The sequence below is a fragment of the Zeus faber genome, assembly GCF_960531495.2.
Source record: "Zeus faber genome assembly, chromosome: 3".
NCBI classification, from domain to species: domain Eukaryota; kingdom Metazoa; phylum Chordata; class Actinopteri; order Zeiformes; family Zeidae; genus Zeus; species Zeus faber.
Window position 1 is genome coordinate 25,813,168 of NC_137190.1, and position 22,607 is coordinate 25,835,774.

Below are 22,607 nucleotides of genomic sequence, written 5' to 3' on the forward strand. Positions count from 1 at the left end.
TATATGAGATGGCCGGACATAAGCTGGTGCATTTTGCCAGTTTGTCAAGTTCAACACTTTGACACAAGTTTTAAACTACAAGCTCTTGACAGCTAGTTTTACCGTGTCTAAACTATGTCTTTTCAATCCGTCCTAAAATATCTTCTGTTAGAATAGAATGAATAGATTCTGCCCGCGATACAAACACTCTGGCTTGAGCCACAATATTCCGCCCGAATACAGACAACTCCCTGAACACTGGGATGTGTTTGGCGCCGGCACCCCAGAGCGTTGTCAGTCTTGGATATTAATTCATTTGTAACGCATGGAATACTGAATTTCTTGTCATTGCACAACGTGCATCTCGACACGGCATAAAAAATTAAAGCACAACATTTTCCACAGGCAAAGAAGACGAGTTGAAACAGGAACTTTGTTAGTATTCATAATAGTTTGTATACACAATGTATAGGAGGACCAATAAAAAAAAAAAAAAAAAAAGATCTCATTTTTTTTTTTTTCCAAAATTTTTTTTCCGAACATTTTTCTTGAAAAAGCCACAAATTTTCTACAGAAAGCAAAGAGCTCTGTACATAAACAAGCAACATCATTCCTCATGAGCAGCGCAGCCAATAATTCTCTGCTACTCAAATTCACAACCTCTCTGAAGCAGAAACAAATAAAATAAAAACATAAAACAAGACCAGCTGCCTGCCGCTAACCTAGGACACTACGTTACACAAACAGCTCGATATTTAAAACACAAGATATGTAAGAAATGTACTTTTCAAAAAGTGTGAAAAAGTGCAATACAGGTTTAACTGTTTACAACTTAATAGTTATTTCCCAAATGGAGTATTGTCCTATCTTTCCCGTTCGCTTTTCCATCCACCTTTTTTTTTCCCCTCCCCCCAAAACGTTGTTCCTTTTGTATCCATACTTTAAATCTCTTACAGTTATATTGACATTCATGAGGATGCACATTGATGAGAAACATGGTATTCACAAAAGAAGAGCAAATGACTGATTGCAAATGACAAATTTCTTTGGGTAAGAGGGCAGATGAAAAACTAGCTTCTTACATGAACATAGTTTATTTTTTTGTTCCTCTTTACATTGGAATTGTGTATAGAACAAGCATTTGTTTTTGTTTTTTTCTTCATACAAAAACTACAATGTAAAAAAATCTGGGAGTCCCATTCAAAAGGCCGACATCTTTGCACTTTATACGATTTGAAGGAAATAAAAAATAAAAATAAATGGGGAAAAAAAAAATAAAGATAAAAAAATAAAATGGGGGGTTATTGTGACAAACCAGCTCTCTGGTGTGTGTGTGTGTGTGTGTGTGTGTGTGTGTGTGTGTGTGCGAGTGGTGTGTGTATGAATGTGCGTGTGTGTGTGTGTGTGTGCGCGCGCGCGCATGGGAGTGTGTGTGTGTGTGTGCGTGTGTGCGTGTGTGTGTGTGTGTGTGGAGGGGGTGGGCATATCTGGTTATTTCGACAATCTTCTGAAACCAAATATTGGCTTTCGGGAAATGCGAGATACGCTTGGCGGAGCTTCTCATATGAAAGGATGTCGCCTGTCTATCGACCGCCGTGCTGACGGAGCGGTGATGGAGCGGCGTCCTCGGGAGGACCAAGTCTTCAGAATGTCCAACATTCAGACACGTTGGTAAGGCTTTTAAGAACAGAGATCCCACAACAAACATCGACCAAACACAATTCGACGCGCACACATCAGAGGGAGGGAGGGGATTACTCAAAGAGTCCATTTTAAAAACATACTGTATAGAAACACCGGAGGAATACCTCCCTCCGCCGATATGAAAAATGACGTTCGAGACTCGACCTCAGCCCACTTTCATCCGAAATAGCGACGATTCGAAGGGAGACGAGCGATAAAAGAAAAAAGAAAGAAAAAGAAAAATGAATGAGGCAGTTAAAACACAAAACAAAAAATAACAACGTATGTACATGTCTATAAGGATATGAGTGTAAAAAACAATACATTAAAAAGGTAGGAAATGATAAAAGAAATGGCACAATATATGACACAATGAGGATGGGGGTGGGTTGAAAGCAAACCTGGCGGGCTTGAACGTGGCGGATACTGCCGGCTTTGTAGAGGGGGATTGTTCACTTTCAATGTTCACTTCACTGCAACGGCCCAATAGATAAGATACAAAATGCACAAAGAAATGACACGTAATCAAACAAACACTGTGTGTAGACTGTGCCGCACCGGCACCAACATCAATACCAGCATCGTTTTGGACTTTCTCCTTTTTGACTCGGCGAGGAATCGTCTCTGGCCGCGCACCGCAAAAACCTTTTTTTTTTTTTTTTTTTTTTTTGCTGAGGGGAGGAAAAAAAAAAAAAAAACAAAAAAAACAAAAAAAACAACCAAGAACAATCTTCACAATCTTCAGGTTGAAAGCGACCGCTTTGTTTTTTTTTTTTTGTTTTTTTTTTCCTCTTTTGTTCAATAAGTCTTATCGTCTCTGAGAGTGTTTCTTTCGTAAAAAGGTTTGAAACGTCTCACTTCTCTTCCCTCGCATGGCCATCTCCTTCCTGAGACTGAGCGGGTGTGAGCCGGAAATGAAACGGATCGTCTTTTGAGTTTTGTAAATCAGTCTGGAGTTTGTTTTTGTTTTGCTTGTTTCCCTCTCTGCGTAGTAAAGGGGAGTTGGGAGGGAGGGGAAGAGTTCGGCCGCCGTGTGTCCACAAACCTCTGGCTCCCAGGGTGGTTGCGGTGCGGGTTGCTGTAGCGTGTGTTTCGTTTTGGAGTGTGTGGATTCCTACATGTTGGGTCGAATGAGGGTGTGTCCTGACGTATGCGTATGCGTGTTTTGTGAGTGTGTGTGTGTGTGTGTGTGTGTGTGTGTGTGAGTGTGTGTGCGTGCACGCGGGCGTGCTCAGGGAGCCGTGGTGATGGCGTTCAGGTCCTTCATCAGGCCCTCCAGGTGGGCCATCTCCTCTGTCAGCTCGTCGGGCTCGTAACTCTGGGGGAGAGGAACAGGGTTACTGCGCGGGGCGGGGGAGGGGCAGGGCGGGAGGGAGGCAAGCACCTGGATTTGGGAAGGGGGGAGGAAGGGAAGGAAGAAAGGAGGAGAGGAGGATCAGTCAGGGTTGGTTGTTTTTTTTAGTTTGTTTTTTTTAACAGAGGAACCAGGGGAGTCATATGGGTGGGGTGGGGCGAGGTGAAGTGAGGCAGGCGAAGGGATGGCTCAATGGGACTGAAGCGCCATAGCAACGACAACAACGACATCAACAACAACAACAACAACAACAACAACAACAACGACGACGACGAGAGGTGGTGAGCAGGCAGCCAGAAGTTGACCGATGGTCATCAGCCAAACCAAGAGGATTGAAGCGTTGAGAAAACATTCGATGGTAAAACGAAGTGGGAGGAAAAAACATTCATTGTTACAGATAGGGGGGTGTGGGGGTTATAAATAAAATATAAAATGTTAATGATTAAATGGAGTAGTATCGAAAAAGGCAGCCGCCACGAACACCACAAAAAATGGCAAGTGAAAGAAGAGAGAAAGAACAAACAGGAAAAAAAATGTGGTTAAAATCAATGTCTCACCCAAAAAAAGTACTTTTTTATTTTTTTTAATTTAGTGCCCAAATAAAACCAGACATGAGTTTGGGATGTGTGGTCGTCGTTCGGAGTTCAGCGGAAAAGCCAAACCCATACGTGGCGTCTAACACATTATTAGATCGAATATTTTCACGTTACATTCCATCACGGCCATCAAAACATTCCAGTGGAGTCGGTGAAATGTTGTTTCTTCGAATAGAGAAAACAAAGCGGCAGCTCCGGGGCGCCGGGCGCTGTACTCACGCTGTCCACGTCCTCCAGCATCTTGCTGGTTTCGGGGACGTCGGGGGCGTTGGGCACTGTGACGATCATGGGCGTGCGCGTCCTGCCCAGCGTTCCAATGGAGGCCGTCTTGACGATGTGCGGGTGAGAGGGTCCTGAGAAAGACGTGAGGACGGTGAATTGAGTTTGTTTCTTTCTGCATCCAGTGTTTTCCCTCCATGCACGCCTGCCAGGTGCTAAATATGACGGCCGCTCATGAGACTGGGACACCTGGTGGCTGTAAAGAGTGTAACGGCCAATTGACACAGAAGTATTTTGGATAGCTGTTTATAATAATAATAAAAGTAATAATTATAATAATTAAAGCTGCAAGCAATGATGACCGGGACCTCAAAGTGCAAGCGTCGGTGGGACCCTATAAATCGGATTGGAGGAGTCCGCGAAAGTACGGAGGATGAAAATGACCATTAAAGCGACAAAAAAGTCACGTAAACAGTGCCTTTTTACACCCAACATGAAATTCAAGGCTGTACCACGAACCACACCATGTGACTAAAACCAAATCTTTTAATTTTGTTTTAACCGTGAAGGTGTCTTGTAGACCCTCACCAAGTTGGAAGTCGATGCGATAAATCGTCTAGGAGGAGTTTGCGAAAGTACAAAGCAGAAGAGAGTTTGAACAGAATTAGCCCATAATTAATTTGTCAGTGGTTCAACGTGGGGTCAGGGGACCAGAGGGAATACTTCAAGAGCTTCCAGGGGGTCCCAGCCAAAATGATTAATACTTCAACTTTCATTCATGAGACTTTAGAACCATGAGAGGATGTACAATAATGACATGTTTTGTTTCCTGTTTGTTCATAAATTTGCACTACATCATTTCCAACAATAAAAATCTTCTCAGATTGGGGTCTCAGAGACAAATCTTATCAAGAATCACTGCTAGATAATACTATATGCACCACATGGTCATCATGTCACTGCTCTTGTAATGTCTCCTCTATGACTAAGGGTTGTCATATTAATATTCATTAGTATATTATATTATATATGTTATTATATATTATATCACTATTTCTCATTTATTATCTTGATTATTTACTTATTTGCCTATTTACTAAGTCAAATGTTCATGGCAAATTCCTTTGATTCTTACTGTGAGTGAGTGTGTGAGAAAGAGATTGTATACTGTATGTGTGTGGGTGTTACGTCCCCTCACCGGTCTGGGCGAGCAGCGGAGTGCTGGGCAGGGCAGGCGACTCGTAGCAGGGGTGGGAGCCGGCGGGTATGGCCGGCACGGCGAAGCTCTTGAGCGGGTGTGCGTGGGCGTGGGCGTGAGGGTGGGCGGGGCGGTGTGGGGGCAGGTTGCTGGAGTAGCTGGGCTCCTCCTCAGTGGTGCTGGAACCGTGGTAGCTGCCCTCGGTGTCAGCCAGCAGCTCCGCAGGGCAGGAGGCCTGGGAGGAGGCGGTGATGGCGACGGGCGGGGGCTCAACGCTAGGCGTGGTCCTCACCGATTCTGTGGGGGGGAGGGCGGCAGATGAGTATACCGAGGCTTCAGAGATCCAGTCCACAGACATGGAGAAGACCTGGAAAAGTTTCCAGGTGGTAACTACAAGACTTTCTTGTCCAGAACTAGAGGCTGCGGATGTTATCTGGCTTTTTGCAGCATGTAACTTTAGGACAATTACTCAGTTGATGACTGCCACAATCTGGGAAGGAAGGATGAAAGGAGGAAGTGTTTACTACGGTTATTTAGTTAAAAAAGGTTTCCAAAAATACATCGACGTCTCAAACGCCTATTGTATGATAAGAGAGAAGTGCTTTGACACTAATAAAGTGTAAAGGGCAAAACCATGTTAACGTTTTTGCCGCTCTAATACCTGATAATACAATCAAAAATTTGCTGTGTTGATAAGGACTACATTCAAAGGATTAGGTATAAATTATATACACTGATCATCATCATCCCTTTTGACTGTAGACAATATGCGGAAACGTATACAGTTTGTGAAAAAGAAAATGAAAGTGTCGATTTGGGAAGGAAACTGAAGTTAATAGCGTGGAAAATGCTTTTTGAGAAAATCACCCGACTCCATGGCAATTGAATGGAAGAAAGAACTGATTGTAGATATGGCAAATGGAGGCTAAAATGAACAGTGTGGTTTGCGTTTCCCCGGCATTGGCGCAAACCACTCGCAGTTCCTCTGTTGTCCAACGGGGCGCAGCAGTCTCACCTGTGGAGTCCACCCTGTCTAGATGGGAGATGGGGGTGGCGCAGGCGTGTGGGCGCGGGTGCCCACTGCCCTGGTGGTAGAGGTAGCTGCGAGTTGGAGACGCCAGGCTGCCCATGTGATAATGGTGGTGATGGTTATCGAGGGAATGGATGGGGTGAGCACTAATCACAGCTGTGGATGGACAAAAATATGGACACACACAAACAGGATGAGATGTTTCAATGACGCAAGGGTGAAGATGTGGAGGCACTATTGCTCGAATGCACAAGCATGCACGTTACATGACACACCCAAACACACTCCCTTCAAATAAACATGTTATTAAATCAAAATAAAATGTTGAATAAAATAAATAAAGAATAAAATAGCATGAAGTGAACATCAACTGGGCGGGACAGCCTGTGTTGTGTAAACTAGCACTGTTGACTATATTCTTATATATATTGTATATTAAATGTTGTCTCCAGTAAATAGACCGACCCACTACACCCCAACAAACCAACACTTACGCTGAGGCGGCTGCGAGTCAAACGGCATCATCATTTTAGTCCTCATCCCTCGACGGCCTGCTAGTGTAGACATGTTGTCCTCTGATTCGTGGCCTAAAAGGTATGGTGGAAACCAGCCAATCAGAGACCCGCTGCGTACTGATTTGTGGGGTATTTTTTTTTTGTCGTCGATTTTGTCAAAGCCTTGTGGAAACGGCAATTTACGTTGTGTTGATCATATCTTTTGCCCCTTATTAACCCCTAATCACGTTGTTTTGGAACCAATCCACTGGAAATATTAATAATAATGAGAGTCTGTCCTTGTCGCACAAGGGGGAAGGAACGTATGAAAAGCATGAAATGTTTTGCATGATGATCACAAAGCCTAGGAACGACACAGAACAAGCATCGACAAAGACAAACATGGTGAGAGGAACAAATGGCATAATCGCTAAACTCTTAAAGACACTGATTGTTAGAGAACTCATGGAGGAAATAAGTGCAACTCCTAAACTTCCTAAATGTTGATTTTTTTTTTACTTGCTTATCCTCTCCTGGCCAACTTTAAGACAGCTGCCGAGTCTAAAACAACAGACGGACAAGCGGCCCGGAGACCTGACCCATTGCCCAGAGGCCCAGACGCGTGGCGGGACTGACCGCGGTAGGAGTTGCGCCGCTGCTGCAGGTGGGGGTTGCTGTCCAAGCCGCTGTCCGCCGGCGTTATGTCCTGCGAGGTGCGGGGGATGGGCGTGTCGGTCATGACGGGGTTGGGCTCAGGGGACTTGTCCATGGGCTTGAGCTCCAGCCTCTCGTGGTGGATCCAGAGGTCGGGCGGCTTCAGGTCTTTGGAGTTGCCCTTGTACTTGTGAGAGCCGTTGGTGGACTTGGAGGCCGCTCGCTTCCTGGTGGCGGTGGGGGAGGAAAGAAGGCAGCGGTTTCAGAAACGGAGGAATCGGAGACGAAGCAGAGGGATTCCGTCAAAACACAGGGGAGGACGAGCAGGGGAGGAGGGGCATGTGAGCGCGGGATTGGAAGAGGTTGAGTAAACACCAGGCCATTTCTCAATGTACACACAAGCAGTAACAGCGACGAGCAAACAAGACCGCACAACCTTGGATGAGGAGGAGGGAGAATCAAAATGGGAGGAAAGGAGAAGGGGGGGAGGGGAAGGGGGGTACTCACTTCTTCTGGTTGGATGTGGTGCGTCTGGTACAGAGAAAGGCCCCCACCACCACCACAATGATGGTGAAGGCCCCCACTGAGATGATGATGACGATGACCAGGATGTGGTTGTCCAGGCTGCCCGGCATCCCCGGCTTACCTGGAGAGGATGATTGTGAGGAACGGGGGTGAGGAATTTTATACGTGGTGTCACCAAGAGGCGGCTTTAGGAGAGTGCTCTGGGCTGTTTAACGACGAGCTCTTTCATTATGCTCCTAAATGGGAATCCCTCCGTAAAGCCTCATTACGCTCGTCTAACACACCGCCGCCCAAGTGATTAAGTCCCTCGTTGTGGCTCGTCAACAAAATCCCTGCAATGGAGGGAGCTCAGTCTGACTCCATAGGTTAAACCGAGAAGGCATTGGCTTTTAAAAACCTTAAAAGTCGAATCATAAAAATAGGGTAAATTTACTATGTTTATTATGCATTAAGACCACATGAATCCTTGTGCTTCACTGTTTATTTCATAGGTTATTTGTATAGGACCCTATACTTCATTCTTGGACATGACCTTTTATTTTTCAGGTCTTTTCCACTTTTATGTTTTTTTATTTTTTTTTCTGTTATTTTAGGTTAATCTGTCATTTATTATAAGGTTTAGAGTTTTTTTTATTGGGTATAGTTGACTGTTTATGTGTATATTTTTTCTAATTTTCCATATATTGTGATTTTCTTAATTTTTTTCGTGTTTATATTGCATTGCATTATTGCTTTAATATTTTTCCTATTGTTTTGACGTGAGCTGGTGGGACATTGCAATCAACCAACCAATCAATCAATCTATGCATCCATCTATCTACCCATCTATCTATCTATCTACCCAACTATGTATCTATCGGTCTATCTATCTTTCCATCTATATATCCATTTCCCTGTCAAGATTTGGTTTTATCAGATATTTTTTGTCATCATCATGTCATGTGACTGACAAAATGAGCTGTGTGCCTGTCATGGCGGCTGGTAAAGAACATCTTACCGACTGCAGATCCGAACGGGTTAGGTGGAGATAGGTTGCTTCCAGGCTTCGCTGGGAGGTTTGAGGCTGGCAGTTGAAACAGGACACAGAGCAATTGAAGATCAGTGGAAAAAAAAAAACTTATTTTCCTTTTAAACTGCCTGGACTGAAAATTATTCTCCTCCAATAGATGCCTGCATAAATCTACCATGGACTATAAAGTTCCTAAGAGCAGAAAAAGATAAAAAATATAAAAGTCAGCCTATAAATCAGATCGGAAGATAAAGTTACTGAGAGGGAGAGAGGTGAATAAGTTAGAGTCAGCACCGAGTGGTAAACAGAGACAGAGTGTGGAGAGGGAGGTTACCTTGGTCATTAGCCATTTTGTCAGAGGACTCAGCTTAACAGGCCAAAGGAGAGCAGGGAGGGAGAGAAATAAAAAGCATAAAAACCTGGTTAGCTAAAAGCAACAGTGGGGGGAGGACTGATGGACAGAGCGAGAGAGAGAGAGAGAGAGAGAGCAGAGAAGAGGGAAAACACAGAACTGGATGGAGGCGATGGAGAAGGTGATAAACACAGCAGAGATTCTGCCAAAACCGTGTTATAAGCAAAGCGTCTAAAGGAAAGATTAAAATGCGGCTTGTGACCGATGAAATAATTCACAATGACTCATCGATTTTATGGAGTCTTGAAAAACCAGAAGGCTTTTATTAAAACTGCCACAAGAGAAAATGATGACTGTAACTTGAGCAGCGCAGTCGTGTAACTTTTTCCAGCGGAATGAGGCTTAGGCAGCACACATGCAAATAAACTGGTATTTTCCTTCCACGGTACGAGGCTGAATACACCAGAGCCGTTGTTGTTGTGGACCAGTTGCCCCCATTCCGTCATTCCCGCAGCAATTACAAACGCAGTAGAGGGGGAATCTCAATTCATCTTTCTGCTTAAAGGTGATAATGCTTCACCTGGAATGTTAACTGTGATACTCATTTCACTTCAAAAAAAGAAGCATGTGTTGATACTGGATTAATGAGTGGCTGAGTGGCTCTGCGGTGGAGGCCGTTCCCTCTTGGTCCTGCTTACTCTTGGGCGTGCGGAACTGCACGGCATCCGACATGGGGCCCATTCCCTTGGAGTTGCGCGCTTGGATCTTGAAGTAGTAGGCAGTGTCCAGCGTCAGCTCCTGGATCTGGTGGGTCAGGCGGTTGCCCACCACCGGCTCGATCACCCAGTCGTGCACCTCGGCATTCATGTCCGTGCTGTAGTAGATTATGTAGCCTAAAAGAGCCATGGTGGGTGTGAGGGAAGGGAGAGAGCGAGACAGAGAGAGAGAGAGAGAGAGAGAGAGAGAGAGAGAGAGAGATCCCAAGTCCTTGGTTTTAATGTCAAGTCAAACTCAGATGTACTGAGGTCTCCTTTGACGCCACGTTATTGGCAACATCATCAAAAGTCAATAAATACATTTACACACACTCCACTCGCTATTAATTGACCTTTTGAGTCTAGATTTACATGATTTACGGGGATGGTAGCTCAGGCGGTAGAGCTGGTGGTCTAGTGATCTAAAGGTTGCTGGTTCGATCCCAGGCTCCTCCTGCTAGCATGCTGTAGTGTCCTTGAGCAAGACACTTAGCCCCTAATTGCTCCTGATGGCTGCGTCCGTTGGTGTTTGAACAATTGTAAGTCGCTTTGGATAAAAGCGTCTGCTAAATGACTAAATGTAAATGTAAATGTAATGTACATGAGAGACATATTATAGACAGACATGTAGATATGTAGACACAAACAGAGACACTAACCCGTAATCTTTCCGTTGGCTTCAGAAGGCGGCTGCCAGTTGACGATGATGGTGCGGGGCTTGCTCTCCTTGCTCACCACAGTCACGTCTTTAGGGGACGAACTGGGAACTGGGAATGGCGGCGGGCGTTAATTACCATGTATCGGTAACGGATTCAGATAAAGAGTAAACAACAGTTTATAAACAACTAAGACAAATTGAAATAAACAAATGATTTTGAGACATTGACAAATGGCCGATGTCGCTGTGTATCTGTGATATGAACCGATATAGGCCTGCATGTGTGTATTGATGTGTAGGTGTGAGGTTGTGTGTGTTGTTTTGGGTGTGTGATTTTTAAGGATTGTGCGAACAATTTTGTTTATGGGATTGTAGATGGTGTTTGAGGCAGGGGAGCCTTTGCTTTGCATGTGTACATTGCAGTTGTGTGGGGTTTTGTGTGTGTGTGTGTGTGTGTGTGTGTGTGTGTGTGTGTGTGTGTGTGTGTGTGTATCCGTTTGTGTTTTTTTTGCTTGCATTTTAGGGTCGCATGTGTATCAGGTGTGTGTGTGCTCGTTGAGTGTGTTCTGGTGCCTACTGGTCTCGAAGGTGGTTCCCTGTGCCGTCATGCTCCAGGTGCTGCTCCGCCGGCCTTTGGTCACCATGACCGAAAACTCATAAAGCGTGTTGGGCTTCAGCCCTGTCACCATGTAGTTCAGACTGGTGGTGTTGGCAGTCTAGGGATGCACACACGCACCAAAGCAAACGCACACGCACACGCACACACACACACACACACACAGTGGAACCCAAGGCTTCTAGATGGCAGTAAATTGCTGCCAAAAAGGCACAATGGCTGTATAGATTAGATAGAACAACATAAACACAAGGTATGCTATCCCAAACCCTCATATAATCTTCACAGATACAAACCCTGCAGTCTCCATTCTGTATGATATCAAAGGGATACTAACAGATGTTTGATCTCTATTTATTATTTCCTATGTACCTACGTGCGATGATTTTCACTTTGATCCAATATTAAAAAGGATATCACAGGATAGATTCTCCTCTACAGAGAACACAGTTTCCAGCAACAATTAAACCAATTGTTTCCTCTTTAAATTCATGAAACAAATTGCTCCGCTTTGTCCTCCACCCAGAGATTTGACTCAGATACAAGCTGAGGCTTGAAGGTTGGATTCATCTGAAAACCGCCCGTATCCAATGACAGCATCATGAGCGAGGGATAAAACGAGCGGCGACGCAAACAATCCGGGAGTATCGCTCAGTTGGCATTTCCTGAACGCCGCTGGGCTTTTGCCCCGCCTGCGAGGGGAACCGCCAGCCTCCGTGAGCAGCTCGTCTCCTTCAGTCTCATCTACTAATGTTGCGTGCTGGGATGCGTCAGCACCCTCCTCAGCGGGGGGTGTCAGCCAGAGGGCAGTGGGCTAGGTAGTGAAAATGTTCTCATCTTTAGAGCAGTCATCTCTTCAATTATGTAGACTCTGGTCTGATTCACATCGCTGTGGAGGGGGCGCATCATAGTTGTGCCAACACGCGCATATCATTGTCAGATTTTGCAGTAGATTGTCGTATAGATGATATCGTTTCTCACTTTTAAAGGTCTGAAATATTTGACCATGCTTTATTGGAAAACGAGAGTTGTGAAATGATTGGATTTGGAAATGGGGGTTTTGGTTTCAGAGGGTTTTTTTTTTTTTAAGTGTGGCAGCATCACGGAAAGCCAACCAAGCCGTGACATTCTCTGAAATCTATACATGCGTTCGGTCTCCCAATGCAAAGTGACATCAATTAAAGGGGAAGTTTCAAGGGCAATAACGGTAATATTGGCCGCGTGGAGTTTCATAAAGAATGTGTGTGGTGGTGTGTGTTTATGGGTGTAAAGCTGTGTGTGTTGAGAATACACCTTCAGGTCTTCACCCTCGTTTTTCTCTCACCCTCAGTTTGTTTTGTCCTTGTTGAATAATTTATCAGCAAACACAGGCTTTTATCTGGGCTCTGCTCGCTGGCATGCATGCAGCCACGTGTGTGTGTGTGACACACAAGTGGTAGAATACAGCATTTGGAGATAAATAATGATCATAATTAATCTTTGGGTCTGGGATCGGAGGCTGAATCTAAACTCTTGTTTCAGGGCTTCAAGGCTTTACCTTTGCTGCACCTCGTCTGCAAACGTTATATTTTTTCTTTTTTTGATTCAAGCGGCTGCAGGGCTTCATAAGCAGAATGAACCCAGTTCTACATTATCAATGTAACATCCACCTTCACCATTATGGATATAATTTAGAGGCAGCATCAATAGAGGCCGCCTTGTGTTTCTTATGGCGGAACAGGCTACTGCTTATTTTGGAGGTTTAAAGGCCAAACAGATTCTGATGCTGCCACAGGGCTCGGATGCTGTGAGGAATTCAATATCACATCGAGTCGTATAACATGACTTTCCATTTTCAGAATGTCAATATATTTCGCTCTCTTCCATCTCGTAAACCACAAAGAGCCACCGCGATCAGTTGAGGAGAGCTTATAACTGGATTGAAATCTGGAACAAACACCACAGAAAGTTATGAATGACAGACAGATAGACAGATAGATAGAAATGTAGACAGATAGATAGAAATGTAGATAGATAGATTGATAGACAGATAGATAGACAGATAGACAGATAGATAGATAGATAGATAGATAGATAGACAGACAGCCTTAATAAATAAACAGACAGATAAATACACACATAATTAGATAAACCTAAGAGTCCATCCCAAGATAAAAATTGTATTTCATCCGAAAAGTAGAGTGTGCCTCAAACAAAGCCCATGGTGACCTTCCTGTACCTTCATCTTGGTGTTGGCGGGGATGTTGGTCTTCCAGCGAACTGTGTAGTACCGCGCATCCGTTATCTTTTGGTTCTTGGGAAGCGAGTTGTCGGCCCAGGTCACCTTGATAGTGTCGTGACTCAGCACAGAGGCCTGAACACCCACGGGAGGCAGCATGGGGGTGGGGTCTGGTACTGGGGTGTGTGGAGCATGGAAGAGTTCATACAGGTCAATGTCGGGGTCTATGGGGTCTGCATGCCAACAATTAAACCCAGGTGCACACACACACACAGACACAAACACACACATTAAAATGGACCAAAATTAAAACAAACAATAAGGGTGTGGGCGTGAGCATGGTATGGCGTTGCAGGTCGAATTAAACAGTGATTAAAAAAAAAAAAAAAATTAAAAAAGGGCCAAACAGACGATAAACAGGGTGCGGGAAGGGCACAGACCAAGGAAATAAGGTTAATGAGTTATTATGAGAAAGTGGGGCGAGGAGGAGGAGAGATAATGAGGGATAGGAGGCCAGGAAGGATGAAGGGAGAGGGAGAGAGAGAGAAAAGATTCTATTAGACAAAACAGACATCTACCTCTACCAGAAAGCACGTCTACAAACCTAGAGGGTGCGGCAGCTATTTAACAGTGCAAGGTTTTCTATGTTTAACCAGCAACATGAACAGTGGGAAATACATCTGTGAATACAGTCACTGGGGCTATTAGGAAAGAAGAGTAAGCACAGGGATATAATATGCAGCCCCTGAGCAACATTTCGGGACAAAACTGTACTGCTTTCAATGGCAAAACAGGCCCTTTTCAAATGCTTTGATTTTTCAATAAAAAAAAGTCCAGTAAGGAGAGAGAGAGAGAGAGAGAGAGAGAGAGAGAGAGAGAGAGAGAGAGAGAGAGCGAGAGAGAGAGAGCGAGAGAGAGAGAGAGAGAGAGAGAGAGAAATGGGAAATTGATACTTTAGAACATTTAATTCTACTAGTGTAGCAATGGCGAGGTTCATTAAACCAGGAAGACTACAGCGGGGAAAGATCCATCCTTCAGGCAACTCAGTGGCACGGGAGGGGAAGAGGTCACGGACCAGGAGTGGATGTGTGTGTGTGCTATAAAAGCCAAAAGCCCCAATATTTAAATGTCAGAGACGGTGGTGTGTGGCGACCGCACGTCATCGTTAAAAATCAGAAACAATCAATAGTACAACGAGGTTAACATGAAGCAAGTTCAAAAGCAATTAGCGTGTCCGATAACATTAAATACCCTGCTCTGTTGAGTTCATCTTTCCTTAATCTGGTGTGTAACGTGGATGGACGTATAGACTGGGAGAGCTTGGTGTGACATCACTCTAAGCCGCAGTAGGCAAGATGGATGCGCTTTGCAGGTGCGTTTTAATGTGATTACAAATAAAATAGCAAGTTATGCGCTTTAAATGAAGTCCACGTGTTACACTTTATCAGCCCTAATTTGCAGCAATCCAAATTGTTGTCATTATCCCGGTGTTTTTCTCATGTCTCAGGTGATTATTAGCAGGGACTGAAATAGGGCAATAGTGCTTTGGAAGTTAAGCGCTATTTCCTTTTAAGGACCCAATCAACTCTGTAATCCAACACCTGATTACAATGAGTTCTACTTGCGGAAGAAGAACCTGTGAACTAACATCCTGTGTGTGTGTGTGTGGGTGTGTGTGTGTGTGAGAGAGCAGCTCCCTTGCACGCAGCCTTGTCGCCATGTTGAGGAAAAAACACTTCAAAATGGCTTCTTGGAAGAGGGTGCTGTTTGGGTTCCCCTGGCAGCGCTCTGGGCTCTGCATGTGGACTTGTGGCGGTCGCCCTCAGCCGCTGGCTTCACCGCTCCTCCTGATTAGATTCTCCAGACGACCTCTGTGCATACGTGTGTGCACGCGTGCATGTGGCTTTTTGTGTGTGCGCGGACGCGTGGTGAAGATCTGAGCATTCATGTGGTTGTTGAGAGGCACTGAGGTTTTGGGGTGGTATGCAGGCTGCTTTTCTTCGCCAGACAACGAGTCATACAGCCTCTCATGTTTAGAAGTATGTAAAAAAAAAAAAGAAAAAGAAAAGGCGCGACTTACCACACTACACACAACCCAGAGCCTTTTTTTTATCTGTGCAGGAATTGAGGCCCTCTTTCTTAATCTTTCCTTTCAACACATTCCTTATAATACTGCATGCAACCTAGCAGTCTTTCAACCCAAGTTCCTCCCAACTTTTTCCAATCTTTTTTTTTCTTTTTGAAAAGTAAGAGGCACTATGTAGGTCAGCTCATCTGTTTAATCCCGACTTGAACAAACTGGCAGGAAGGGAACGCTCCCCCCAGGACTCGGCAGCAGACGACGGCGGTGGGCTTTGGTTCTGCTTTGAGAGGCAACGTTCGCATCTGACAGAGGGTTGCCAAAGTCGCAACAGGGGGTCTGCTGGAGTGCAGCTTGGAATGTGCAGAAGGAAGAGAACGCGTCTTAGGAAAAAAATGCACGAGCGTGTCAGCGCGCATTTTCGCTTGCCAGCATACAGTAGGAGAAAGCAATTGAGAGAAAGTGTGTGTGTGTGTGTGTGTGTGTGTGTTTGTGCATGCTTCGAGACACACACATGGATACGATTGCAGTCATCCAGCGTCCCGCCCACCCCCGGCTCAGCGCCACGCGGTGCGATAGCGCTGCCGCGATGACAGAAAACGGGCACGATCAAGGCTGAGGAGGAAGGGAGGCTGGCTTTCAGATGACATGGGGCACAGCCCACATTCTGGGCCCCCTCCCAGGAAGAAAGGGCTGTCTGGGGCGAGCTGGCATCTTCTGACGGGGCACTGCATTGCGCACAAGTCAGACACAAGCTCAAACTGGAAGGGGCCACACTTGCACCGTGCATTGTCGGATCATGGCCTTGAGTTCCACATTCAGCTGTCAGCAGCGCCCTGAGCTGTACATCATAATGGACATGCAGCCTCGGCGTTAAAACTGCCCTTTATCTCTGGCACCAACAAGCATAGCTGTGTTTGAAATCAAGCCCTGCCACGGCGTCACAGGACATTGAATATAGCGAGGAGCGGACTGAGCAAATGTGGTTGTTAAAACACTAGGGCTTGGTATTGAGCAAGATCTCTCGACGCAAATTGATTTTTGGAGAAAAATACACAAAATATGTAACTGAAATAATTGGAAATTTATTTTTTAACAATTGAACTGAACCATATCAGATTATGGATTTTTTTTTTTAACACAGCCCTAATGCACACAAGACCGGCATATTACACACAGACCAATATACCGAGTCCAAAACGCACTGGTTTCTGCACACGAAGGGTAAGGTGTGCTGGAGTTTAATAGTAGTGATTAGGAGGAGAGTTAATCAGAGTGCCAAGGCGCCCTGGAGCAGCTCCTTGATTGGGAGTCCAGACACATTCTCTGTGATAATTATCTCAGACAGAGCCAAGATTAATGCCAGCGGAAGTTTTCTATATGACCCTGGGAGCGGCACTTCTCATTAGATATCTGAGCAGCACAGTAATGCAAGGCTCATCCTCAGCTGCGTGTTTGCTTCAATGGGCGTCAGATGCAACAGCAGATTTTTTCTATATCGATTTAATTTGTGTGTGTGTGTGTGTGTGTGTGTGTGGGTGTGTGTGTGTGTGTGTGTATGTGTGTGTGTCAGGTCCTACCTGACTGCGGCCGTGTGATGGCACTTTCGTACACGGGGATACCCTCCCCGACGTTGTTGAAGGCCTTCAACGTGATGACATAGTGGGAGCTCGGGTCTGAGAAAGGAAGACGACAAAAAGAGGGAGGGAAATGAGAGTGATTCCAAAGTTCAATTACTGAGCCAGAACAGGACACATCAAGGAAAGACGACTCAGAAAAGAAAGGTGTACAATCTTTTGAAATTGATCAAATTAATCACTTTCCTCCCACCCACACAAAATTCCCCACACCACACGGGGGTACATTCCTTCCTGGCTTGATCAATTCTACGGAGGAAGAGAGAGAGAGAGAGAGAGAGACAGAGGAGGTGAGAGCTAAACCGACGCAGCTAGCTAATTAAGCTGTGACTCCCGAGAGGCCCTCTTCATGGCCACCGTGGCATTCTACCACAGGGAACATCTGAATACGATCATTACATCATGTCATAAGACGTACTCCACTTCGAGACCCCTTCTCAATAACCAGGGAACTCCAGCTTTGTGTGATGTTTAAGAATTCCCTCAGAGAAGTGAAGGATAATACATGAATGCAGCCTGGCCAAAATGGAGGAGGCAAATAAGACTCTGGACAAAATGATATGAACACAATAAGTGTTCCAATGGAACAGGAAATGTCGCGGCTTCTCAGTAAATGGTCACCTCTGTGAAAAGGTTCGGGGTTATAAACCAATTAACTTAAAGTAGCTGTAAAGTGAAAATAAAATTGTGTTCTGAGTTTGTCACACCGCAGAACAATGTTTTATTAAGTACCGAGCCTAATTTGAATTATTAAAAAAAAATCAGGAAGTACACCGTGTTCCAAATTATTATGCTAATTAGTTTTAAGTGTCATAAACATAAAATTTTTGTTTTTTCAATTAAACTCATGGATGGTATTGTGTCTCAGGGCTCTTTGGATCACTGAAATCAATCTCAGACACCTGTGATAATTAGTTTGCCAGGTGAGCCCCATTAAAGAAAAACTACTTAAGAAGGACGTTCCACATTATTAAGCAGGCCACAGGTTTCAAGCAATATGGGCAAGAAAAAGGATCTCTCTGCTGCCGAAAAGCCTCAAATAGTGCAATGCCTTAGACAAGATATGAAAATATTAGATATTTCACGAAAATTTAAGCGTGATCATCGTACTGTGAAGAGATTTGTGGCTGATTCAGAGCACAGACGGGTTGGTGCAGATAAAGACATAATGAGGAAGGTTTCTGCCAGACAAATTCATGGGATTAAGAGAGCAGCTGCCAAAATGCCATTACAAAGCAGCAAACAGGTATTTGAAGCTGCTGGTGGCTCTGGAGTCCCACCAACCTCAAGATGTAGGATCCTCCAGAGGCTTGCAGTTGTGCATAAACCTACTATTGGGCCACCCCTAACAGAGATGTGTGTCACAAGCTCACAAGCAGAAACAGTTGCAGTGGGCCCAGAAATACATGAAGACTCATTTTCAAACAGTCTTGTTTACTGATGAGTGCCTTGCAACCCTGGATGGTCCAGATGGATGGAGTAGTGGATGGTTGGTGGATGGCCACCATGTCCCAACAAGGCTGCGACGTCAGCAAGGAGGTGGCGGAGTCATGTTTTGGGCCGGAAACATGGGAAAATGACCTCGGCAAAGTATAAAGAGTTTCTGACTGACCACGTTCTTCCATAGTAGAAAAAGAAGAACCGTGCCTTCCGTAGCAAAATCATCTTCATGCATGAATCCATCTCATGCTGCAAAGAATACCTCTGTGTCATTGGCTGCTATGGGCATAAAAAGAGAGAAACTCATGGTGTGGCCCCCATCCTCCCCTGACCTCAACCCTATTGAGAACCTTTGGAGCGTCCTCAAGTAAAAGATCTATGGAGGCAGTTGGCATCAAAACAGCAGCTCTGGGAGCCTGTTCAGACATCCTGCAAAGAAATTCAAGCAGAAACTCTCCAAAAACTCACAAGTTCAATGGATGCAAGAATTGTGAAGGTGATCTCAAAGAAGGGTCGTATGTTAACATGTAAATTGGCCTGTTAAGATGTTTTTGATTGAAATAGCTTTTGATTTCAGTGAATATGACCTCCCAATGCTGCACATTCAACAAATGACCATTTTCAGTTTTTTTACAACCTATAAAATGTTTTGAAACTCTGTTGTGCATAATAATTTGGAACAGTGCATTTAGAGTTTTTTTATTTAAAAAAAAAAATACTGTTATCATTGGGAGGTTAGTTCAATAACATTTGAATTATACCCTAACGGTTGATGACTTGAAAATAATACTGACTGTCATTTGCATTTGACTATTTAGGAAAATCAGAGAAAAATATAATTTGTATAATAATTTGGAACGCGGTGTATATAGAATTAGGTTTCAAAATCATAAGAAAAAAAAAGGCAGTTCCCTCTGTTCTAAGATGCCTGGGGTGTGTCCGCTGAGGATGCTGAAACCACGGCAAATCGCGTTAATCGTGTAATATTATAAAAATGTTACACAAGTCCTGTGTCTCTTGTTGCCTACCTCTGTCGGACTGCGGGGCTGCATTAGCATGCAGCTAAGGTAATCAAACACTGTTTTTTTTTTTCCTTTTTGTTCCGGGGGCATAGGCGCATTTTATCCCAAACTTCGGGCTGTTAGCTTAGCTTAGCATAATTATTTCCCCACTGACACACTTTCAGACCTGGTGTTAATTTAGTGTTGGGGGTGGGGCCATACAAGGTATGACCCCGTATATGTCATTGGGTCATGATTTAGCCCTAAAAGTACAACACTGGACAACACAACAGTATAACACATGTATAATGTGTTTCGAAACAAATCTCTGAATTCACTTTACATGGACTTTTATATGTAAAAAAATCACGTTTATGGTCATCAGTTTACAAATTTGGGAATATATACAATATATATAATGTTAATAAAGTACTATCTTCAGCCTTTTTACTTGGGGGGTTGTTGTCCTTTCAGGCAATGCTCATAAGTTTAAGATAACTTCAACTGCAAAATCTGCACAGCCCTGTGCCTCCATTTCCAGCTTGCATCCTTCTATTTGTTTGCTCGTAACATTTATGAGCTTTAACTCAAATCAACACCTCTGTGAGAGCGAGAGAGAGAAGACGTATACAGCAAAGAGAACATGCATTATTCACACAAGCCCAATGGCAACACCAGAGTACACTACTTCATATCAGAGCATTTGTTTTCCATTGATGTTAAATTTGATTGACTGGTTAAAAAAAACCAAACAGTGCAGTGTTTATACCGAGGTTCTCGATGCTGTAGTAGCGCTGCTTGTAGTCCACTTTGATGGTCTGGGCGTGGGGGCTGCCGAGACCGTAGCCGATGGTGTAGCCGCGCACCACGATGTCCTGGTTCTCTGGTGGCGTCCAGCTCACCACGATGCTGTTGACCAGCGGGCGGACGTGGAGGGAGCTGGGAATGTGCGGGACGCGAGACTCTGGCGGTGGGAAAGAATGAGAGTTGGTGTTTATTCACGGGGTTCTGTCCATAGGCTCTGGTGTAGTTGAGTTGGTTCAAGGCGAGAAAGAAAGAGAGAACCATCGTACCGTCCAGGTCGCTCTCGAAGGTCTCCGCTGTGGTCCACTCCGTGGCCGGCCCGGTGCCATTAGCTGTCATGGCTGACACTCGGAAGGTGTACTCTGTCCCCCGTTCCAAGCCTGGACACGCAGAGCAAATCAAAGAACTCATGTATCCGACGCCTACACATTCAGGCTGAATGGCAAGTTATTCAAACCTTGAAATGGAGATACAAAGCCTCATTAAATTGGTCAATTTCAATCGTCAATTTACGCATTTTAGATGTAATTGATAAGAAAAGCATCAGGGATGTGTGGACTTCGGGACTAGAAGATTGATCATATTTTTGGCATCACTGTTATTTAAAATACTGACAGTTTTTTAGATCTGCATCTAGAACAATGTAATTTAAACCATACATATTTTAATTTAATTGAACATTGTTTAACACGCTTGACAATGCAATTCATAATAAAAAAAACAACACAATTTCAGCAACTGTTTCATAATACACCAATCCATTTGTCTGACTGGCTATGCTTTATTCCAGTGTCCGATTAATTGGAACTCGGGCGCAAAGACGCAAGGCCCTAATATTTAATAGCAGATGCCCAATGCTTCTCTGAAATCTATAAGTATGCCGGGAGGCAGATCAGTTTGTGCCGAGCTGCAAATTTAGATCCTTTAGCATTCCGCATGATCGAGGCAACTGGGGCGTATTTTCCACTATTGATTAATTATCACATAGTAGGCTGAGAAAATGCACAAAGAATCAGGCTAAAAAGCTAAACGTGTTTGAGCTTAGAGTGGAAAATGTAAGTGCTTGTCAGGCGGCCAAAAAGCACGAGGCACAGATCTTTGAGACTACTAGGCCGCCTTTGTGAATCAGAAGCACCAGGGACACCCACGACAAGTGTTTTGTGGCTGTCGTAATTTGCTGACAACAATTTTGGATTATTGCATGGGCTCAGCTTATATAGAACCATCTTGAATCATGGCCCCCCATCCCGACTACACTTGGGGGGGCACCCTTGGGGTGGTAGGCTGCCGAAGTATCCATGCCTCCGAGGCTACATCTCCTCCTAAATGCCTTTGAACCAACAACCCCCTCCAGTTCCATATCACCCCCTACCATCCTTAAAAAAAAAAAAGAAAAGAAAAGAAAAATCAACTTCTAAGTGTGTATTCCCTTTGATGCGACGCACAGCTTGAGTCCAGACCAGAAAAGTTGCTGAGACAACATTCAGTATTAATCACCATTACTGAGGTCCTCTGTTGACTTTTTTGGGTTATGGTCTATGTTCGCGTGGTGGCGGCGAATTATGTTGTCGCCAAGAGTTATGAGATCATCCAAAAGTATTCGGAGAAGACTTTGAAGCCGAGTCGATAACACACAAACTGTAGCCAGACCGTATTCAAAGCAGCCTGGAGTGCTGAGGATTTTGGGTACCACGGGTGACCCACGATGTCAAAACATTAAAACTAAATACAAGCTAGTATGAGCGGGTGGGTATTCCCGAAAAACACGAAGAAAGTTAGAAAAGCAGAATTAGGTCAGTAGCGCTGTACTCTGCTGATTACCGTCGATGAGCTGGTAGAGCTGCGTGCCGCCGGTGGTCTCCGCCGCCTCGCTTTTCCTCTGGCCTTTCCGGTAGCGGATCTTGTAGCCAGTGATCTCCCCGTTTTGGGTGCAGAGGGTTGGGGGTTGCCATCGGACCATAATACTCTGGAAGAGGAAAGGAGGCAACCCACGGCTGTTTAAGCACAGAGTGTTTTGTGGCAGGTAAATGTCACAGTTCTTCGCGCGCGCACACGTGCGCACGCACACGCACACACACACACACACACACACACACTAATCCTGCAAATTTGTTTTGGCACGGTACACTACCACACTACACTTTGTGTGGATAAATCCCACAGAGCAAACATACCTGAGTTAGGCGACGCAAGTGACTGACAGCACAATAAACCCAGACATAAGGGATATGAGGTTTAATGAAGAGTGAGTGAGTGAGTGAGTGAGAGTGTGTGTGTGTATGTGTGTGTATGTGTGTGTGTGTAT

General features: G+C 44.6%; 1 protein-coding gene across 1 annotated transcript in view; it reads right to left on the minus strand.

Annotated features, from left to right (window-relative positions):
• Positions 1-417: 417 nt before the first annotated feature.
• The window catches only part of neo1a (neogenin 1a), a 164,112-nt gene continuing 141,922 nt past the window's right edge, over positions 418-22,607 (minus strand). Inside the window, exons 13-29 of the mRNA XM_079997168.1 lie at positions 22,124-22,268; positions 20,572-20,682; positions 20,268-20,462; positions 17,001-17,096; positions 13,341-13,573; positions 11,084-11,222; positions 10,508-10,615; positions 9,792-9,986; positions 9,076-9,108; positions 8,730-8,795; positions 7,715-7,853; positions 7,190-7,434; positions 6,554-6,646; positions 6,045-6,215; positions 5,030-5,326; positions 3,832-3,965; positions 418-2,980 (exon numbers count right to left, since the gene is read on the minus strand). Of these exons, the coding sequence (XP_079853294.1) occupies positions 2,894-2,980; positions 3,832-3,965; positions 5,030-5,326; positions 6,045-6,215; positions 6,554-6,646; positions 7,190-7,434; positions 7,715-7,853; positions 8,730-8,795; positions 9,076-9,108; positions 9,792-9,986; positions 10,508-10,615; positions 11,084-11,222; positions 13,341-13,573; positions 17,001-17,096; positions 20,268-20,462; positions 20,572-20,682; positions 22,124-22,268 (2,487 nt within the window). The 3' untranslated portion in view covers positions 418-2,893. The remainder of the gene's footprint in view (positions 2,981-3,831; positions 3,966-5,029; positions 5,327-6,044; positions 6,216-6,553; positions 6,647-7,189; positions 7,435-7,714; positions 7,854-8,729; positions 8,796-9,075; positions 9,109-9,791; positions 9,987-10,507; positions 10,616-11,083; positions 11,223-13,340; positions 13,574-17,000; positions 17,097-20,267; positions 20,463-20,571; positions 20,683-22,123; positions 22,269-22,607) is intronic.